This window comes from Mixophyes fleayi, chromosome 6, assembly GCF_038048845.1.
Source record: "Mixophyes fleayi isolate aMixFle1 chromosome 6, aMixFle1.hap1, whole genome shotgun sequence".
Classification (NCBI taxonomy): Eukaryota; Metazoa; Chordata; class Amphibia; order Anura; family Limnodynastidae; genus Mixophyes; species Mixophyes fleayi.
Genome location: NC_134407.1, coordinates 68326615 through 68349946, shown reverse-complemented (window position 1 = coordinate 68349946; position 23332 = coordinate 68326615). Strand labels below are relative to the sequence as shown.

At 37.0% G+C, this 23332-nt stretch overlaps 1 protein-coding gene across 2 annotated transcripts in view; it reads right to left on the bottom strand.

Moving 5' to 3' along the window:
• The window catches only part of CA10 (carbonic anhydrase 10), a 259553-nt gene extending 239295 nt beyond the window's left edge, over positions 1 to 20258 (bottom strand). The window contains exons 1-2 of one of the 2 annotated variants that reach the window (XM_075216760.1): positions 19727 to 20258; positions 18653 to 19156 (exon numbers count right to left, since the gene is read on the bottom strand). In XM_075216760.1, the coding sequence (XP_075072861.1) occupies positions 18653 to 18713 (61 nt within the window). In that variant the 5' untranslated portion in view covers positions 18714 to 19156; positions 19727 to 20258. Of the gene's footprint in view, positions 1 to 18652; positions 19266 to 19726 lie in introns of those variants that run through there. The other variant, XM_075216759.1, reaches the window with a different exon arrangement.
• Positions 20259 to 23332: the final 3074 nt, after the last annotated feature.

The window sequence follows — 23332 nt, the reverse complement described above, 5'->3', positions numbered from 1 at the left end:
ACATTAATTTAGCTCTGAGCAATAGGCAGCTGAAATGGCGAAAACTTTAATAAATATTCTATATACTAAAAATATGGTAGAAATAATAAGATTTATGATATCTAATGTATTGTATTTTTTTCCCACCAGAAAATAATATTTATTTTCTGCAAGAGGGCAATAGTCCCATTCATTTTAAAAAGTTGCAGCCTGAAATAAATAATTTATTGCATCAATAAATATTATTTTTCAGTCTATTCTTTCTGTTTGTGTCATCCTGGGATGCTTGATAAAGAGGCTTCAACATAGGCAAGATTATCGGCTGTGGGAGCCAGTTAAACTTGCTGCAGGCCAGTATCTCCATTAATAGGTTGAGTTAAGTGAAACCAAGCTGTGAAAAAAACTGTCAAAACGTTTCCTGGCCTTTGATAAATATCCCTGTCATTTCTAAATGATAGTCTAGTGTTCTTCCTGTCATTGGACAAGTCCCTTTGATTCCTTGTGTCCCATGCACATTAAATAGTAGGCTCCACTTAACATGTGAAACATGTACTGTACATTTTATTATAAAAGAGTAGGCTGCTAAGAATTGCAGCATACATAACAAAAAAATCATGACCCAAAACACCTCTTCATATGACTTAAAACTTTGTGAAATGCTGCATTTTTTCTAAATGATACATTAAGAAAGGCTGTAAATATAAAAAAAACTACAGATTGTGCACTTAGCTAGAGAATGTGTCATCAAACTCAATTTATCATGCTGCTAAACTGTATACATGTTATCACCATTTGCATCTAAGAGATATTACCATTTTGATGCTTTTACCTAGAATGTATTTCCTATTATTATTCAGTGGTGAATATGGTGCATGTACAATAAAATGTGATAATGTTGTTTTATACTACTTCTATGAATTGTTTCCAATAGTCCACTTTCTGTAATATTCCATAGATTATTTGTTCTGTTAGGGATGTCTGTTCTGAAGTTCTAAAACAAATATTATCCTATATGTTGATACAACTTGCAGAACTCTGGCAAGGCAAATGATAAGCTATTTTTTAAGCTGTTAAAGAAAGGACAGACATTCTTATCTCCAGGGGCAGAGCGGAAGCATTATTTATAAAAGAGCAGCTGTTCCTAGGTAGGCCAAGGAAGGACTTGTCAGTTCTATTTATGTAGTACTTCAACTTATTCTAAGGAAGCTGGGGTTTCCCAGGTGGTGAGATATGTAATGTTATCTATTTTGCAAGTTATTACAGGTGCAGCTTCCTTGCTGTTAAAGCAATTACGTTTTTATTTGCCTTTTTGTTAATTCTATGCAATCACTCTAGCATCCTATTCCACTAAAGAGTATATTTTTGAAATGGTATGTCTGTTTTAATTTTTGGGTGGTGCAGAGCAGGGTCATAACTAGGGTGGTGCGATATATGCACCCGAACAGGGTACAAAGCCAATGTGGGCGCCAACCTTAGATTAATCTCATACTTGTCACATGCAACTAGAAGTGACTGGGACTGTAGAGTCTCTTCCTCATTTGAACCTAACAATTCTTCCCATTCCACTTTCTGCCACTAGTGTGATTACCAAGTGAATTCTAGAGGAGATCCTCATTCATTCATCACTGTCTTCTGCTCAGTGGCCATTTTGTTGGAGTCTAGTAGATCATACCTGCCTACTTTTTGGACCTACACTCTGTGAGATCCCAGAGGGGAAGACCAAAGGGAGAGCAGGGGTTCAATTTGTGTCATCGATGTCCCTACCTCTTACCAAGAAGGAGAAGTAATATCTGGGAGGGTTGCTTACACCCAAAGTTCAGGAGTCTCCCGGTCGTTCTGGGAGGGTAGGCAAGCAGGGCCGGTGGAACATGATAAGGCATGATAAGGCAGGTAAGCACGACAGGAGGGTAAGTATGCAATAGCTAAAGTAACCGCAGCAGAGAAATTCTCATATGTGCTATGCAGATGCAGTATATTCATTTGTAGCTGCTATAACAATGGTATAATAATATATAATACTACAGTTTTCCTAAGCATACGGACAGACTACACTTCCCAGGAAGTTCTGTTTCTTGTGCTTTACCTGTCCCAATTAACACACAACATCTATCATATTGTTACCCTCATAAATAGCCCTCTGGTAAAACTATCCCCCATATATTTTAATTAATTGGTTAAGTCCTGACCCTATGCTGTGATTACTGTCATGGAGACCTGTAGACCTACTGTATAGTATCTATAATACGGGTGTATATATAATATATATATATATATATATATATATATATATATATGTATATATATATTACACACACACACACACACACACACACACACACACACAAACACACATACATTCAAAAGTGGGCGTTCTGGCAAAATTGGTGAGATTTGGGCATATTGTGGGTGAAGCTTATTTTGTTCTGTTTTCACAAGTCCAAGGGGGAAATGTATGTGACCTCCCTTGATATTGTATATGGTCTTTCCTAAATGGGATTGGTTTGGAAGGATCTAGTTATGAGTGCCGATGAGCGCCGATTTTACCACATACATGTATATACACCGGCTACTCCTCCATGCAGAACAGTGTGAGTCATAGTTGTGTCCAGAGTAATGGATATATAATCTTTATTATATATATTGTATGTAGAGTGTGCAGAGGATTTAGGATTATAGCGTAAATTTATTTTGATGGAAGCCCGAGGTAGAATCCTGCCTGTGACAAGGTAGGTGGCATGAATGGTAGCAACATCCATACAAAAACTTTTCAGAATGGGTCTCTAAACTTTGTGTAAATCACACCCAAATATTACACAAACGTACAGGTATAGCTTGTGACAAGAGAATTTTGGTGAATGGAAGTTTTTATTTGCATTAAAATTCTAACAACATGTTAGAAATGACAAGATAGTAAAATATATGACACAAATAGAAACTAATATTTTGCACTACTAGTTTTCCTTTTTTATTTCAATACCAATTAAAGATGGGTTAAAAAGGAAAAGGGTTAACTTACCTCCAGGCCATGCTGATTTGCTTTAAAAATAGCAATATCACCATAATTCATATCTGCTTTTGTTAGTTTATAGATTAATTCAGAATACATGCCACACTAGAAAAAGTATTCCCATTAGTGTCAACCTCTACACATGACTCACATACTTTAAAAGCATGACATTACCATTAATTCCATTTGTTTTTATTATTTTTTTCCCCACAAATGTTGTATATTCCTAGTTAATCAGTCCATACTTGTCCTGCATGCTTTGGCTAATGTGTCTTCATTAATGTATTAACATACCACTCCCTTTAAAACATCGACCCAACTCTACTTCACTTGACATTTATTAAACCTACTTAGGTTTACTAACCAAATGCCTAGTGGTGCATTTATCTACATTAAAATGCATCTGTCACTGGACTTCCTAGTCCTGATGACTACCTAATCCTTCAGTGTAACAGTTGCAATTAACTGAATAGCCTATGTAATGCTTGCTACTCCCTCCAACACCAAAGTGGATATGTTGTACTTTGCCCACAAACAAATAATTCCTGTAAACAATAAAATCTTCTGTGCCCAAAATAAGTGGTCACTTACTGTAAGTCATCCTGAAAGATGCTTTTCCAACTGCAATGAAACAGTTTGAAATGGTTGGACATGTGATAGCCAGTGACATTGGTGAAAAGGCAATGAGACAATATAAGTATTGTAGAGCTTCATGCCAACAGAATACATTTGGTGCTAATTAAAGTTATGCTTTTACACAATTCTTGTCATATAATAAATTATCGCAAACTATACATACTACTCTTCTTGGCTTCTATATTTGAGCATATGTGGGTATGTGTTTAGAACAAGAGGTACACAAAAAGCTTAAAAGATTAATATAAATGAGCATTAAGTGAAAATATAGATGAGAAATAATGAGGGTTAAACTAGTATTAGGGTCAAGCAAGTCTAAATGCATATGAATGGTGGAACATATCGCCATTTAAAAAATGGCATAGTCAGGCATCTCCCAAACTGTGGAATACAAGTTAGATCGAGACATACTGACTGACTAAGTCCACTACTTTGTTCCATTATAGTGTGGTATGAATTAAGCAGCACAATTCAGGGACCTTGTGACAGACGCTCAATCAAGACGCTTATTAAAAGAAATTTGCTCCTTAAGGCCCTGATGTAGAGTTTGATGTAATGTACATTACCAATTTGTCATGGTAAAATATGGCCAGGAAATCAGTATCAGATGTGAATCTGCAATCAGCCAATCAGAAATGGCCAGTCAGCGCAACTTTTTTGTTCACATGTGCGGTATGGAAAAGCACTTTTCACATTAAACAAATGACTCTTTACTATTAGATCCAATAATCATTGGAACTATTAGTGCCTACAGTAGGAGATCTGCTGGAGACTCAAAACTAAAAAAAAAAACCTAAAACTAAAACTCAACAAAAAAAAGTGAGGAAAAGATGAAAAAAAAAGTATTTCATCAACATTGTATCTATGTTCCTGGCTCTAACACAACCTCAAATCTGGAAACAATTACATATATCTGGTATTCCCATACATGGAAGAACTAGGTGATACAATGTTTGATTATATAGATTACACTAAAATAACTGCCAGGAAAAAATAAGGAAAACTGTATTTGTTAAAAACTTTACAAATCCCCCCTATATAACTTGCCAAAGCAGATCAAAATACAATTGCCCCATTCATTAAGATGTAAATTACCTTTGGTCATCTAGGGCTCAAAGAAAAAGTAAAGTCGCTATTTGATTTTGATTTATAGATGTTTGCAAATTAGTCGTTTTTACTTTTTAATAGAGCTGTTTTTGAAAGTCAGATTAACACCACCAATGTATTTTTACCTTAATGGTTCAGATATGAAAATTTAAATTGTGGGCTTTAATGGTCCGTTTAAGCCAAAAAGTTTTAACTGCATCTCAAATTGCTGGTGCCTTTATTTGACAAAATGTAACACCTAGTTACACATTCACATCAGAACATTGCAAACTCTGCAAGTTCTTATTTTAAAAGAATCTATGATGTCATCACCCTAAGGTGGTTTGTGTCAGCAAGACCCTTGTCACAGCTTTGTCGAGCCTCTTAGATAATGCCTGCACCAGAGAGATGGGCATTGGTAACAATTTGCCACAGCAGCATTCCTAAAAACCACTGATGCGGACTGAAGGAAACCTTTGAAAAGATCTACTTCTTAAGATACGTCCGGACATGAAGGACACAAGAAGTGAACAAGGTGGTGGGAAAAGTAATGTAAGTCAAAGTAGAATAAGGATGCCCCAAGGCTGACCATCCATTTCATATGGCGTAAGTATAAACAATTATATTGGGCCCGCAAGAGGTGACTGAGTGAGGCTGTCTGTGTGTGATAGCGAGGTGATTTATTCAGGGTCACCCATTGTGTGAGCTAGCATGGTAGTATGTTGTGATAGACTCCAACTGCTGCAGTGTCATACATGCAAGTGTAGATAGGAGTCTGACAAAGGTTATCAGGAATAGAACATGGTGAAATGTAGGTACAGGAGATGGGAATCACTACTACTAGACAACTACCAGCCCCAATGTATCTAACTATAAAACGAATTGTTTTAATCCAGTCCTACAGACAGAGCTCTTTGGTGAGTATGATGGATGTGAGTATGTGTCATTGATTATGAATGGTAGGAAAGTTTAATTTACTACAGACAATGGGCCATTGGGACAGAGAAGGGAATAAGAGACAAGGGAAGGAAATTAAAGACATTCATAGTGGTAAATGGTAACAGAATAAGGGAGATTTTTTGTGAGACTGGGTTTCTGTGGAAGGTTATATCTCATAAAGGTCAATAAACGGAATCACACATTACAATTTACAGCCCTACCCGTCAAATGTACATTAACCCTTCATATATGACCATATCCTTAAGTACAGCTTTTAAAAAGTTTATTAACAAAAAATGATTTATTTCTTATAAGAAATTTTGGGTGGGGAGTTTGTGATGGCATGTGTACATAAAGCCTATTTTTAAGCTTAATGTACATGTCTCAAGCAATTTCCTTAAGGATGCAGATGGAACTGTCTGTGAGCGATGCCAAGGTGCTGGGTCAACAACCCTCAGGCAAAAGAATTGGATTTCCTGAGCCAATCACTTTATCTGTCATTTTCTACAGGAAAGTAGTTGCAGATGGATGACAAAAGACAGATGTATGGCTAAACAGAATGATGAAAATTTTGAAGAAATGATGAAAAAAATTTGATTACAAATCTATTAACTATATTACTAAACACATTACATTTAAAAAATATGACTCCCATTCTCACAAACCATTACAGCCAAAAAATAACAATTTAAAAATACAATTGCAACAACAACTCAGAGTTATCATTCTCCACAGAGGCTCTCTCAGTAATTATTTATAATGTGGTGTTACAGATATACCTGTCTATAAAGATTTTGCTTTGCATGCATTCAAGTGGAACCAGGGCATAATATATTATATTACACTACATCATTAAGCTTATGTCTACATAGCTCTGTTTACCCTGCCAGTAATTCATAATTTCTTCATACACATTGCATGTTGCTGACAACAGCATACCAAAACACAAACGTAGTGTTTCTTGGTTTGCAAACAGTCCTTACTCATAGCAGCCAATAAAATGCCTGAATAAAAGTTGATTTGTTTGGATTACATATCAATGCTTTATGTATTCCACAACTGTGTGCCCCAATATGATCCCAAAATGCTATATATGTTCAGGGTTTATTGTTTTTTCCCCCTTTATTTGTGACCACAGAAGTATCAATATGGCCTACCTGGAAGCTATAAGAGGCTTTTTAAATTAGGAATACTGTGCAATGACATTACTACACAATGACATCACTGAGCAACACTGCCACAATAATTTAGAACTAGAAATATGCCAATATCTACTAATCAGGCATATTTCTGGCAATATAGAAGATGTAAGCAATCATGTTATTATTTTTCATTGTATTAATACTATTTTTCCCAAATTTAAACCCCTCATATGTATTTAATGATGTATGAGTTTTCATAAATGTGCCAAATGTTTTCAGGTGCTCATCTGTCTGAATTAAACACTAGCCCCAAATCTGAGATACTTGTTCAAAAATGAGTGCTTCTTAAATTTAAGTAAGTATTCTTCAATTCCAATCACAATTTAGCAGCTAAAGATGAGTGCAATTGGAAGCAGAATTTTGCATATTTCTTCAGCAAAATATGACCCGAAATGTTCCATGTGGAATTCCCAATGCCTACTCCAGCCACACCACCAAGCAGAATGAATTCTCACCATTGGTGCCCCTGGCTCTATTTATGAACTTTAAATTCTACAACATGTAGAATTTACAAATACAAAAACTTGAAGACTGCATTGCTGGAAATTTGCACCTCGGTGTAATTCAATTCATGCACAGTCCTGCCACAACTTGGCTCATCTGTATGAGCAGCTATGTGTACTGTCTATTTGCACAAGCTCTTACTCATGTTAAGGCAATCACATAGGAAATTGGGTTTTGTTAATGTAGAGTTAGAAACCTTTGGCCTTAGCAGACAAATAAGTATCATCATCATCACCATTTATTTATATAGCTCCACTAATTCCACAGCGCTGTGCAGAGAACTCACTCACATCAGTCCCTGCCCCATTGGGGGTTACAGTCTAAATTCCCTAACACACATACACACAGACTAGGGTCAATTTGTTAGCAGCCAATTAACCTACCAGTATGGTTTTGGAGTGTGGGAGGAAACCAGAGCACCCGGAGAAAACCCACGCAAACACAGGGAGAACATACAAACTCCTCACAGATAAGGCCATGGTCAGGAATTAAACTCATGACTTCAGTGCAATAAGGCAGATGTGCTAACCACTTAGCCACCGTGCTGCCCATGATGGCTAAGTGGTTAGCACTAGCCACAGTGGTTGCTCCCCACGGTGGCTAAGTGACAAATAGTACGGCCACAGTCCCTCATATGTATACATTAGGCTATCATGAGTTCAATTAAATATGTTGCATCTCTTAATGAACCAGCAGCTATGTTGTTCTGTAGGATTATTATGGTTATCTTGCTATTACAGATTCGGTTTGAGAAATTTTATGTGACTGCAGCTCATCAGTGAGCTGCTGGGGTTGTCAGGAAACAGCCAGTGCTATATGACTGATACATAAATGAAATAACAAAGAAAGCATGGTCCTGTCTTAAAAATATTGTATTTTAGTCATATGTGCAGATAAGCTAACACACATTATGCTTTTATTATTATTTTTTTACTATTATCCTTTACTGTAAATGTGAGAGCCAGTGGGAAGAGTAATACCATTCAGATTAGCGACTATATGTTCAATGGGTTATTAGAACATGTTGAGCAGGTTATTAATATTATTATTAAAAAAAGTAAAAATAAACCAACATTCTGATGTCAATAATTGAACCTGGATTCAGACCTGGTAAAAGAAAGAACAGGGGATTAGAAAAAATAAATTCTAAACATATAAATTTGGCACATTGATGCCCCTGTTTTCATCGATGTGCACATTGATTAGAGGAACAACGCGGCCAAAGTATTTTTGCTGCAGATGATGGGCATACAGTAACAGATTGGGCATTCCATATGAATTGGAACTAGGTGATAAAAAGTACAGGAATGATCAACACAAATGTGTGAAGTGTAAGCTCAGTTAGTCCATTAAAAAAATGGATTGGATTTTGCCCCTTGGTTCACTCTAAGCAAGTAATGGACACATTTGTACATAACAAAGTATCTCCCTATTTTATTATTTTCTAAATGACCTCTGTCTGCAGTGGCCATTGAGTTATGTAAATGGTCCATTGCATTGAGCCATATTAGTGTTGAGGGCACAGTGTATATATATATATATATATATATATATATATATATATATGTGTGTGTGTGTGTGTGAATGTGTGTATATGCAAGCCAATTATGCAATTAAGGCAAACAGTCTTGCTAGTTAAATACTAACAACTTGTGGTTAAATTAATTTCAAAGGTTGTTTTTCAACTAGAAAAATGCACAAGTGAAACATATCTAATCAGGTTATGAAACAAACCAATAAAATCCAAATAAAAATACTTCTGTGCCAAGTCCTGTATCCTTGTAGGAGAACAGCTGTGATTTCTGGTTAAACAAATATACACACAGAATGCAATCTGACATATACCTTCCATTATGGATATTTTATTTCTTAACAATTATGTGGTGGATTCCATGAGGGTGACATAGAGGACTTTATTTTGCAATATTTAAAAGAATAAGACCCAGCATGTTATTTTAATATTAAAATGATATAAAAAAGTATAATATTACAAAGCATAAAGGCAGTCATCATCTTAAGCATACCAAAAAGGTTTATGCAGTAACAAGCAGCCAATCAGCTGAAACTGTCAGAGCTGCTTATATCATTGTCTGTACACAGGATTGCCAAAAACATGCCCTCAGCCTTAGTGTGGCTGTTTCTTATGGCCACCCTTACTAAAGCTGGTTGTGGGCACTAAGCCTAGGAGGTGTAAACACACTCAGCCTTTGCAAAATCAGGTGCTGTTCACTCAGCCTGGTGGTGTATGGTCTCATTGACCAATAGTCTGGCTCTGATGAGGTCAAGAATCCCTGCCTAGTCATCACCACAGAGCCCCTAGTTGAGTTACGGGATCTGGTGCTTTGTACCCCTTCTCTTGGCGGCACTGACTATACAACTCTGAGGCTCGCCAAAAATGTATTAGTGACTTGCAATACTTATAATAGGGTGGTTACAACAGACAGCTTAATGTTTTGATACAAGAATATTCACCCTTCTACCTGAAGGACAAATCTTCTAGTCTTGTTCTTGTGCTATATGTTGATTCTAAAGTGACACCAAGTGCAACACCACTGGAGAAAATGCCAATAAAAGAACAATTTACAATGCCTAACCTTAATATGAATGGTAAACCAGTCTATCAGTGATATATTAAGCACATTGGAAAATTAAATAATATATGTCTATTTTTAAGATGATGTAGCTTACACAGGGGTTCATAGAGTCAATGCAAAGGTTAGGGGCAGGAAGAAAGGTAATTGCTTTGGGTGTAAGAAGGCTTGGCAAGCAGATTCAACAATAACAATTTTCAATCTCCTACTGCTAATGTTTGCTTTCTATACTACCTCACATTCTCTTCTGGCTTTCAGTACAAACAGACTGAAAAATAGTTGCCTTGCCTTGATGACATCACAAGGGGACAATGACATGTGTAAAAACAACTTGTCAGTGCTTATAATTTCAAAATGTACCATAGAATATGGTTAAAATGCAATATATTTCTTATTCTAGCAAGGCTGATGGTTTTTCATAGCAATTTAAATCATATTTCCTGAATAGACATTGACAAAAGAGTCTGTAATGTGTGAAAATCTTCTTTAAATATGTAACTACAGAAAATGTATCGCATATAGATCTTTTCCTTATACCCATTTTCAAGAAAAATATTCCTCACAGTAAACGCATGGATACTGTCATCTGTGATGAAAAGACATACCAAATTGCTAAGGAATTGGCAATGCAGGAAATACAAAATGCTTATATGAATACAGTCATACCTATAATTCCAGGGACAGAAAATCTCCTGCACCAAAGCCAACAGCATAATCAGCCCATAACGGCAGGTTATTATAGAAAATGCCGAATAATAAAGTAATGTACTTTATTAAATGGAAAGTGTAACCATTTATAAGAATAATTTATTTTCACTTTGTTACTATTTTTATATTTATATTTATATGTTAGGAGAAAAATAGGGCAATGTTCTGTGCTGTGAAGCTGTTTATTTTATATATTCATATCAGTAAAGGTGCAATGTTTTATTGGCCACTGTAAAAAACAATGCAACAATGCCCCAATCATCACATTATGATGAAAACTTCTAGCATGCTTAATAGCAATTTCTTTTGAACAAAGGATTTTGGCTGCTGGAATGCTCTTGTTTTGTCCACCAAATCTTGATAGAAACTATGTAATGAGAGACAGAAATAATGGGCCTGAGTCACTAAGGAGAACAAAGCAAAAAAAGGAGTAAGTTTGCTCCTGGACAAACCATGTTACAATGCAAGCGGTGCGAATTATTTTGCACATCAGTTAAATGCTGGCTGTTGTTTTTCATGTAGCACACAAATACTCGATAGCTTTATTTTTACACTGAAATTTAAAGTTGATCTAGGACATACCCTTCCCTAACTATAAATCTGTCCACACATTTTAAATTTACCTCCACCTCCAATGCAACATGGGTTTGCCCAAGTGTAACCATTTATACCCCCTTCCTACTGCAGCCTCAACCCAGGTTTTTGCCGGGGCTTGCCCCGGCATCCCTGGTCAAGGCTGCAGTATAAATTACTCCAAGTCGAATTCCTGGGTTGGCTGACCCAGTTCATCCTCACTATGAACGGTAAAGATTACATTATACAGGCATAGGGTCCGCTATTGCCATTTTAAATGCATAATTTTCTCCCTGGCCAATAGGAATGACATAATTTCTTCATGTAACCTGCAGCACAGTCAGCGTGGAGGAAATACTAAAGTATTAAGAGGACTTTTTTATTCCTTTTTTTTCAATTTATCTTTTTTTTTTTGTCAGACCCAGGTCTGCCCATGTTCAGTGTGAACCCGGTCGACCCAGGAATTTGCCTGTCTGGGAGCCCTGTCCCCCGACAATATCCCGGGTTCATATACCCGGGATATTGCTGGGGTGGCAGTATGAAAACCGTTTTACCATAAAGTCATCTCCAGTTAATTTTACTATGAAACTATTTCCTTTTTTTTATATGAAAGAATATAAATTAAATGCATGAAACCTTCCCCAGTTAGTTTTGCAATAAACCATGTCTCATTATTGCATAAAACCATCCCATTAGTTTAACCATAAAACTATCCCTCAATATTAATTAAAACCAACTCCGGTAAATTGTATCATGAAATTAACCCCATTTTTATATATGAATCCATTCTTAGTTATTACATGAAACCAATTGCACTTAGTGTAAACAAGTATCCCCAATTATTACATTAAATAATCCCCATTTATTAAATTAACCCATCCTCAGTCAGTCCTGGCATTAAAAATCTCCAGGTATTACATAAAACTATTCCCTGTTAGTCTTAGCATTAAACCATCTCTAATTATTACATGAAACCATTCCCAGTTATTGCTATCATGAAGGTATTACATGAAACCATCTGCACTTAACCTTACCATCCCCAGTAAATACATGGATGTATTCTCAGGTAGTCATACCTTGGGACCGTCCCCAGTTATTACATTAAATTAGTCCTGTTTATGAAACCTTCCCTAATTATCATTACCATCAAAGCATCCACAGTTGTTATATGAATTAATTTTCAGTTAGTTTTGCATGAAACTATCCTCTGTTATTGAATGAATTAAGCTCTACATTATTACATGAAACCATACCCAGTTATGACATGGAACCACCCCATTATTTTATTAATTCACCTATTCTTGCCATGAAACCATCTCTACTTATTTCATGAAGCTATCCTTAATTATTACATGAATTCCTCTCCATTCAATATATAAAACCATCCTTAATTATTAGTAGAGACAAACTACAGTTATTACATAAAAGCTGCCCTAATTATCCCTAATTATTACATGAAACCAATCCCAGTTATTCTTACCATGAAACAATCCCCAATTGTTAAATGAAACCATTCCATACTTCTTGCCATGAAACCATCTAAACTTATACTTATAATCAAAACATCCAAGTTATTACATTAAACCATTATTATTTAGAATTGCCATGAAACAACCCCCATTACATGATACTGCATTCAGTGACCCCTTTAATAGGTACACTTGTACACCTAATCGTTAATGCATATATCTAATTAGTCACTCATTTAGCAGCAACTCAGTGCAAAAAAGTATGCAGACTTATTGTTCATAGAAAACAGTTATTGTTCATGCCAAACACCAGAATGGGGAAGAAATGTGATCTAAGTGACTTTGACTGTGGCATGATTGTTGGTGCCAGATGGGATGGTTTGAGTATTTTATTAGTGGCTGAACTCCTGGGATTTTCATACACAACAGTCTCTAGAATTTAGAGAGTATGGTGTGCAAAGCAAAAATCATCCAGTGCATGGTAGTTCTGTTGTTTAAAACGCATTGCTAATAAGAGGGGGTCAGAAGAGAATGGCCAAACTGGAATGCAACGTTAACTCAAATAAATATGTGTTACAACAATAGTGTACAAAACAGATTATAGTGGGCACAGGTTCACCAAAAGTAGACAGTTGAAGATTTGAAAAACATTGCGGGATCTGGTGAATCTCAATTTCTGCTGTGACATACAGATGGTAGGGTCAGAATTTGATGTAAACTACATGAATTCATCCTGCCTTGTGTCAACAGTCCAGACTGGTGATGGTGGTGTAACAGTGTGGGGAAAGTTTTCTGGGCACACAATAGGGCCCTTAATACCAATTGAGCATTATTTAAATGTCAGAGTCTACCTGGGTGCTGACCATATGCCAAAGTCTACCGATCTTCTAACAGCAACTTTGAGCAGGATAATGCACCATGTCTTAAGCTGGTTCCACATATAGGATAATGAGTTCAATGTAATCCAATGGCCTTCACAGTTAATAGATCTTAATCCATCCGAGTACCTTTGGGATGTGGTAGAATGGGAGATTCACAGCATGAATGTGCAGCAGTCAAATCTGCATCAAATGCGTGATGCTATCATGTCAACATGGACCAGAATCTATGAAGAATATTTCCAGCATCTTTTTGCATCCGTGTCACAAAGAATTTATGCTGTTCTGGGAGTAAATGGGGCTCCAACACACTACTAGAAAGGTGTACCTAATAAAGTGGCCACTGAGAGTATCTCCCATTATTATATGAACCATCAGTCTCACTGTGAAACCATCCCTAAATATTACATGAAGCCATTCCCAGTTAGTTACATAAAACTATTCCTATTTTTTGCATTAAACCATCCACCGTGTGCATGAAACAATCCCTAATTCTCATATAAAACCATTCCTAATTATTACACAAAAATCCCCAGTTGATGCTACCATGAAACCGTCTAAAGTTATTACTTGAAACCATGTCAAATACTTTACCTAAGACACCAAGACAGTGTCTAAGCTGCTCAAGATTGAAGACTGGCAGAGGCCACTTTGCACAATTTGTCTTGTGTTTAAGCATCGTCCACAGCAGTGGCAGTGCACCTCGGTTTTACAGGTTGGGTACCTTATCACGACACTTCAAATGCGACATGGAAGAACCCGACAAGATTAGACCGAAGGTGTCATGCACGACAGCATGGTAATAGTGACAGCTGGAAAAGGAGACTTCAAACAGTTCAGAGGAATGAACATCCTGGCAGCCAACAGTGACATCAGTTTCAAGCTCCCTACTATCATTCATGCTGTTCAGCTGCTAATTTAAGGAGGCGCCGACTGTACAATGTTCTTTAGAAACTGTAGGACATTGTACAGCCAGCGTCTCCTTAAATTAGCAGCTGAACAGCACAAATGATAGTGGGGAGCTTGAAACTGACATCATTGTAGGCTGCCGGGATGTTCATTCCTTAGAACTGTTTAAAGTTTTTTAAGCTGTCGCTATTACCATGCTGTCCTGCATGACTGCTTCAGGCTAATCATGTCGGGCTCTTTCATGTCAGCGTTTGGAGTATTGTGATAATGACTACCACCGGGTTTAACATTCAGGCCTTTAAACACTTTGTTGTCATTGTGTCATGGTAGAGGTTGGTTGGTACTGGCTGTGTTGCTCTCTCCCTGGACATGAGCAAGATGTCTGTGGATTGCGTGTGCCCGCTCTTTGTTCTATTATTTGTCATTGCTTAATAATAAAGAAAGAAAATATTCTTACTAGCTTAGGCCTGCCGAGCCCCGAGAAGCCTGGGCCCCAGGGCTTCAGCCTCAGCTCCCCCAGCCCTCTCTCGTTACTACTTACACCGGTGAACCATGATGGTCTGCTCAGTTCGCTTCAAGGTGCATACCAAGATATTCTCTGTAGACTAAAATTGTGCCGTAGTTTGCGGACTGAGGTGCAAAACTAAATGTCACATCAAAATGTAGCCTTATAACACTTTAGAATAACTCAATCAATTCAATTAAATTGTTCCTTTTTTCTCCTAAAATACTGCTTGGTTTAGACTTATTTATGGCTTAAACTAATCCTGAGAGTGAGGGGATATTAAAACTATCTTTAGTACACATGGAAAGCTTGGAAATGGGAAGCTTCTTGTTATGTTGCTCAAAGTGTACCTAGAAATGCACAATCTGCTGAAGTACAACATAAAGGTCCCAGAACAAATATAGAATGGGACCTGAAGATTGGCATCTCTGAGTTGCTGCAAAATTCAAGTTATTTTGCTGAGTGGGAATCAAAGGATACAGAAAAATAAAGTGTTTTTACAGAGCGTAAAAAGCTCTGTGTTCTACCACAAATAAGGGAACTCCCCTTTAAATGTGCCATCTCCACCCATTAGTTTGAATTGTGTGTGCAAAAGTAGACAGTCTCATATACCTAATACATTGTCAGCAAGTATATCTCAAGATCCATACAGCCATGCTGCAAATCTTTGCACACCGCTAATCATCACTATTATGGCCTGCAAATATTGTACATGTCCTTACCCACAGGGCTGCCGAGAGGAATCTTGGGCCCTGGTACAACCGGTTCTTAGGCATTCTGTGCACATCCTCCAATGTGACAAGGACTCTACCCTTAGGGATGTGCACAGGGAAATGTCATTTCTATGTACGCAGTCTATGTGGAGTGTAACCGTGTGGACCAATAGCAAGCTACTGGTCTGCGGAGTCACTTTCCCCTGGAGCCCTATTCACCCCCACCATAATCATCACCACTGGGCCCTCAAGGGTGACTTGTGTACATCATACCCACCCTGCACTTGGTGGCCCTGCTTATCACAAAATAGCATTATCACTCCAGCTTCATACTTTTGTAATAGACCTTTAAAGTTTCTTATATGTTTGCACCTCTTTTTTAAGTAAAAAAAGGGAATCGTGCACTTAAACCTGTCCCAAGTGTAATGGATTCAGTAACAATTCAGTTTAATACCACTCCAGAAATTCTGGACAACTCATAAAATCTAAAGCTGAAATAACCATTCTAGCCTTCATTTCTCACTTTGAATTATTGTCTTTTAAATTCCCACAAACCCTAAATTTTACTGTTACAAATGAAAAATCATACTTTATATATTCAAATGACAAGGAAAAAATAAACAATAAAACATTTGTTTTTTCTGCTGGGTTTCTTACACAACATATTGTTGTTCTTATTGCAATGTTCAGAATTAGGCACAGTATTTGGAGAACAAAAACATATACATAAAGGATTATTATTAATTATATATATTATACAGTGATATAAACTAAGCAGAGATGAAGCTGTCCCTGATTTTACGTGGCATTACAATGCATCTAAACCACACAAATTGACAAGAAATATTTACCATTTTGGAAGTGGTGAAAAACAGTGCTTTCATTAAATTGTTACAAAGGGGTTTATTCATTAATAAGCCTCTTTCTTCAGCAATAGACTAATATTTATATCACCACTAATCACATTTTGAAAAAATGATTTTAGTCTGATATCACCATCTGGAGACACCACTGAAATACTTAAAATACTTGAAAGGGCATAGTGAGACAACTGCCAGCGGAAACTGGCAAATCATATCATCAGTGTACAGTTACCGCCAAAGATGGTAAACCCTTTATTGCAGAAAGAAGCAAGAAAAAGCCCTATCACCTGCAAAAACACCCAATGTTACTGCGATAGAAATCTTTGCTCTTCATTAGATCTGCCCCTAACTTTCTTGTGCTGCAAGTAAGCCAAAATGTGCACAGATATGCAGATATAAAATATTTAACAGAAAGAAATTCAAATATTTGTGACTTGAATTATAAGCTAAGTATTCCCTTTTTAGGAAATAGTAACTAAAATTGAACTTGAAATGAATAATCGGGTGGGCCGAACAAGATAGTAGGGCGTGCTAAGTGTGCCAGTCTGAGTTATTGCGAGACATGCGCTATAGAGTCCCACCTTCTAAAATGATGACGCATGATGGACTATGCCCAATGCAGGACTGAATTTATCTATGCGATGGCCATACAATAAGGAGCAATTGTGCTGATACAGAAGCGCTCTAATTTGTATAATATGTTATTTTTAACTTGGTATATGACAGATACAGATTATAGACGGGGCACTGTGTGAATTGCTGAGTGATTTAATGATGAAACAGACATTGAAATCTGCAAGCAACATAATGTAGTAAGTGTTGCAATATACTGCACTAAATATACTATTTAAGACAACATATAGTACTATAAGCAATCTGCATGAACTAGTCTACCCACACTCTTTAAAACTGCTGCATTTAGTCATGCACTTAACCTACAATTAAAATCATGCCATAAAATATTTGGGAATACTAAGAACTATGTTATAAAATATATACACAGTAGTAGTTGCATAATGCATATGAACCAAAGCTCTCTTAATCCATTCCCTTTATGAAAGGAAACCATACACAATTCAATGCAGCAATACCCCCTTTGGCAATGAGCCTCAATTGAAATAACTAAAACCTCTAATACCACTCATCCTCTGTGTTGGAACAAATCCAAATATTTGGTACTTGCTAATCCGATCCTGTTTTTTAGTCATGCCCTTGGAATTCTGTGAGCTTTAGATTCACTCTAACCATGAAGTACCTACAATTTTGGGAAGCTTCCTGGTGGGAGGTAAAACCAGAGTCAATTTGCTAAATAAACTGTCCGGAACGTACTGTATGCTCATCATAGACACATTAATGAACATTGAACTGAACTCAAGTTTCTAAGGAGTGAATTAATGGCTGGATGATGTATAACTGTAGTCTATTTAAACATTGAAAAATATTAACACACACACACATCTCGTCTCATATGGCATCATTTGATATTGTATAAAGCAAAGGATGGAGGAGCAGAGAAATGGCACAATACATTTCTAGACACATTATCCTTTATCTTACGATGGCACATCTTGTAAAACTTTTATTTAACCCATTACATAATTTAAATCTTGAAAGATTAATACATCTGCATACCTGTTTAGATTAAAAAAATCATTATATTTCACCTTTTCAGAAGTACATATTTTTCTCTGGTAAAAAGGGATCACTGCATATTTTAAAAAGCTCAAATATGTTTTTTAATTTAAAATAGTCTGATTTTACACTAGAAGAGGTCCACATTGCATGTTTGACATGTTTGCATATTTATGTCATGACATCTACATGCAACCCTATTAAGGAAGAGATGTGTACCGGACTGGACAAACAGGGATGACCACTAATGCAGATCACCAAACGATAGTTCACTACACTGACGGGAAATATGAGACTGGAAACATACTAATGTAACTGCCACATATTGTTTTATTCCTTACCCTAAGTGTATTGACTGAGAATGTCTCATCACAGTATAAAGTATTATCACATAATACATATCTGCTAAAGAGAAATCACAATCTACAAAAATACAATTTTTTTTCTTTTAACCATACCTGACATGCAAACGATGAAATTGGCTTGAAGGAAAAAAAACACCTCCCAAACAATTTCCATTCTATGATTTTCATACCACCTGCATCACTCAGCGGAACGATCAATATAACACTTCCCAATGGTTCAGCACTGGTCCCTTTCTGCCTGAAGGTATTTTCCAAATATGTTTACACATGTCCAAAAAATCCAGGCAAGGATCTTAACTTGATTCTGTTCTCCCCATGAAAAGCAAAAACAAAATAAGAAAAACAATAGAAAACAACTGAGTAACACAACACAGTCCAAAAAAATAATAACAAAAATGCCAAAATCGAAAAACAAATAAAAGTAATCTCCAGAGCCAGATCTTCTAGAGAGCAGAGGCAGTAAAATATAGCTAAATTAGTAGTAGACCAGGAAGATCATTATCCATAGAGTCGATCCCCAATGATGGACATTAAGCTTTTAGTTTATCCATTAAACATTTTTCCCAAAATGGACATCCTTCATTAGTTTTTTTCTTTCTGCAGGAAGAAAAAAAAAACAGGGATAGTAGAAATAAACGTATTTTGCAAGGCAAATAGAAAAAGAATATAACACCAGTGTGATGTTATGTGAATGACTGCTGCAGATAGTATTGAAAGATTTTTTTTCATTTCTGCAGAGCACCTTCTCCTTCAGGCAGCAGGGGGCGCTTGAACACCACAACTTACTTTAGTCTTTTTTTCCCCCAAGCACTGCTTGAATGGTCCATCCTAAAGGATTCAGGTGCTCTTCCCTTTACTTCCATTTATATATACATATCACTACACTGGACACTATATTAACTGTCAAATATGTGCAACAAAATAGACATCGGTGAGAGCACATGCATAACACATAATTGTAATAATAGATGCAATACCCATATGCAAAATGTTACTTTAAATGACACATTTGCAATTAGTCTGAGATAGTTATATTGTTTCTTCCCTGGCACACTGTGATCTACCAAGCCTGCAGAGAGATCTTATCTGGATCATACGCTGCTGTATTATGTTCACAATCCATAGTTAATTGCATTTAAAGAATGTAATAGATGATTCCACACTTACCAAACATCCAGATTGCGCTGTCCAGCACGGCTCCCTCCTGAAGGTGGCTCAGTGGATGCACATTAGATGCGTTGATGTGGTTTGGGGGCGGGGGATTTGCAGTGTACTCTACTTTTGGGACATGTGTTGAGCTGGGGAATGTGAGGGTAGTGTGGTCCAGATAGGCACATCAGCACACGGAGATTAACAAGGAGAGTTGCCGCTCATGCGCGCTTCAGCCATCAGACTGGTGCGCACCCGGCTGGGGAGGGAGTGCTCTCATCTGCTGCAGGTAGGATGCGTGGGTCAGCGCTGCTGAAATTTCAGTACTCGCAGCGCACAAGTCTGCCCTGCGCTGCATTTACTAACGTGTCCTGGACTAGACCAACACTGAGCTGCATCCACTGCCCACCGACATCAGACTTGCTGTGCCTCTACTTGACAAATTGCACAGCCAAAATAACTGTTCTGCTGCGCTACATTCACTGTGCACTCCTAAACTGGATCTTTCCTGCAGTGGCTTAAAATGTTTTTTCCATCAGTTTAAGAAATCTTTTTTTTTAAAGGCAGCACTTGTGTCTAACGCTACATGCACTGTCAAAGCATTTCAGCTCCACAACATGTAGCTGAGATATAATGCTTTGCTGCGTTCATTGACAATCTGTTCCGCTCCTGAGCTGCAATTATTGCCAATATGTGGCTTCTGCCGATCTGCGCTTCACTGTCAAAGATGACCCTTCTTGAATTTTATGTCCCTAACTGCACATTGCGAGTACGGCCCTGCACTGCGACCACTACCACAGTTTCATGAGTTGAATCACTTGGATTTCTCATTCAAGAGAGGCTTCATAAAAGATTCTTGTATAAAAAGCAGGATGAATAACAGCTTAATTCATTAAACAGGGCGCAATCTGGCTGAGTACACACTGCCTGTATGCCTGGTGCACATTAATCCTATGACATACTCCAATCGTTTCAGTGTACACGGACTGTGACTTGTGGATAAAGCATTTATAGCTTTACATGTTTTTCTCTACGTTGTCTAAGCAGGTGCGCGCTGTTAACTGTTATCTACCTTCAGCTAGTGTAACGGTGTCATTATTGCTGGTGCTCAGAGTACCTATACACTTTAGTATGTTTATTGCGCACTAACCGTGTAGTTAGCCTCTAGGCTAATCGCTTTAGTTATACCACATTAACCTGTTTAGTTGCAGGTCCTTTAGACACTGAGTTAATCACACAGATAATTCTCTGAAACAGACAGAATGAAATGAAAAATAAATAAATGCAACTTTAGAGTAAACTTCTGTTCTATAAGACTCTAACCCTCTCCCACTCCCTTATAACATGTTCATATTCCTTATTGTATGGCTCATAAGTACTAGTGCAACTTTAAATAGGTGGTGCAACTACAATGGTTATTATTAGTAATTTAAAGGGAATTCATCTTCAAAATATTCCATGCTAAATAGCCAGATGTCTTACATAAAATATCTAGGGAGTCACCGAGGAAGGATCTGTCTTTAAGCCAATCCGAATCTATAATGGAAAAGTACAAAGACTTGCCCCCAGCTTATTAACAGTTATTTATTTAGTGCTATTTATTACCCAGCACTTTATAGCAAATATTTAAATATTCACATCAGTCTCAGCCTCAGTGATGCTTACAATCTATATCCCCTTAGCACAGATACATACAGGGGTTAATTTTGTCAGAAGTCAATTAACCTATCAATAGAACTTTGGGGTATGGAAAGAAACCAGAACACCTGGAGAAAACCGACGCAAACATGGGGAGAAAATACAGACTCCACACATATAGGGCCCTAGGTGGAATCAAACCCATAACACCTAGCGCTATGAGGCTGTTAGGGACATGAAAATGGCGACTGCTCTGATTCCCGACATGGAGGAAATCAGAGTTCTTTTAAAAGTGACATAGAAGATTTTCAACAAAAGAACATACCGGCACTGAGCTTTACGTTACTGCAAATGATCACAGTTATATTTCTGCTATTAAGGGGGAAATATGAGGATCCGGCGTCTATATACTGATTTTTAGGAAGGGTTATACATTATACAGGCATTGCCCCCTTAATAGCAGCAATATAACTGTGGCCATTTGAAGTGACGAAAATCTCAGTGCAGGTATGTTCTTTTGTCGGGAAATCTTCTATGTCACTTTTTAAAGAATTCTGATTTCCTCCATATAGGGAATTAGAGCAGTCGCCATTTTCATGTTGGAATGTATTTGTTCGCAGTAATGACTACCACCGGGTTAAAGCCCACCTGCCATCACAAATACAGAATAATATCAACTCACGTTATTAAAAAATAATGATAGTCCTGTAGCATATATGACTGATGCATTTTTTTTGCTGGTGCCCAATACTTCAATTATATGCATTCTAGAGGACCCAAGATAATGAGATTAGTATTCTAACCAGGGAATAAATATGGAATGTGAAATCAGCTGATTTAGAGATTTAGAGACCACACTCAGCTTACCAGTAAATGGGAGGGGCACACTCTTATGCATAATAAATACCTATCCACCCATGGCTCCTTCTACTCCCTAAACTTCCAGTAGGAACTATTGTGCCTGGTACAACACACCAAGCACCCAAATGTCCTACTTACTTTCCTATTGAAATTGCCTGAGCAAATTAAAGAGTTATGAGAGAGAGATGTGAGTGGTAATTTTGTGTTTTTAATTATCAACCCTACGTTACATAACAGGCAAAATCTTGAAGATAATTTTTGTTTTAAACTATGTGAATTATGCCACGTAAGTCAGTAATATCTCTGTTCTAATACAGAAACAGGTGAGTGTGAATTAAAATAGTTTTATATTTCGTATATATCTGATTAGTGTGATGGTTACAGGTACACTTTATTTTTTTACATTTACAAATGTTAAAGAGGGGTGGAGTACAGCTGCTTCAAATAATTTGATGACAATTTGATTAGTTATGCAGTGGCTGTTTCTATTTATTAGTTTCAGGGCTATATTTGGAGTTGGCATTATAGTAGAAATTTAAAATTGTAAGTATGTTTGCAAATTTGAGCACATGCAAATATGCTTGGGCACAAGTTAAATACATCCACCCGTGTTTAGAATTGGATTACGCTTAGGCGTACTTGAAATATAAATATGGAGGTAACAGATGTGCAAGTTAGCATTTGCATGGCAAGCATAGATCTTGAATTTACTTTGTGTAAGCACAAAACATATGCCTATAAAACACTAAAGTTATATGTAACTCTAACCCTAAACACATGCACAACTCAGGGGTGGAGTGGCTAACTTGCGTCTCCATGCCCTTGAAAGCCCCTGATTCAACTCTTGAATTGTAAGTGTCCGCAAGTGTAGATCCTCATAACTCCTAAAACTGGTGCTAGTTGTTCACCTTAGCAATGCAACAAATATTTACATGATGTGCAAAATTTCGATGCACAAATGCACTTACCTCCAACTACATATCACACCCTTTATGTGAGTGCAACCCAAATGTACTGATTAAGCAACCTACATATGGAAATATCTCTGTCCAGAAATTCCTACTTCATAATTTTACTGGGAAAGTAGTTGCCAAAGATCATGTGCAAAAAAGTAAAAAACAAATA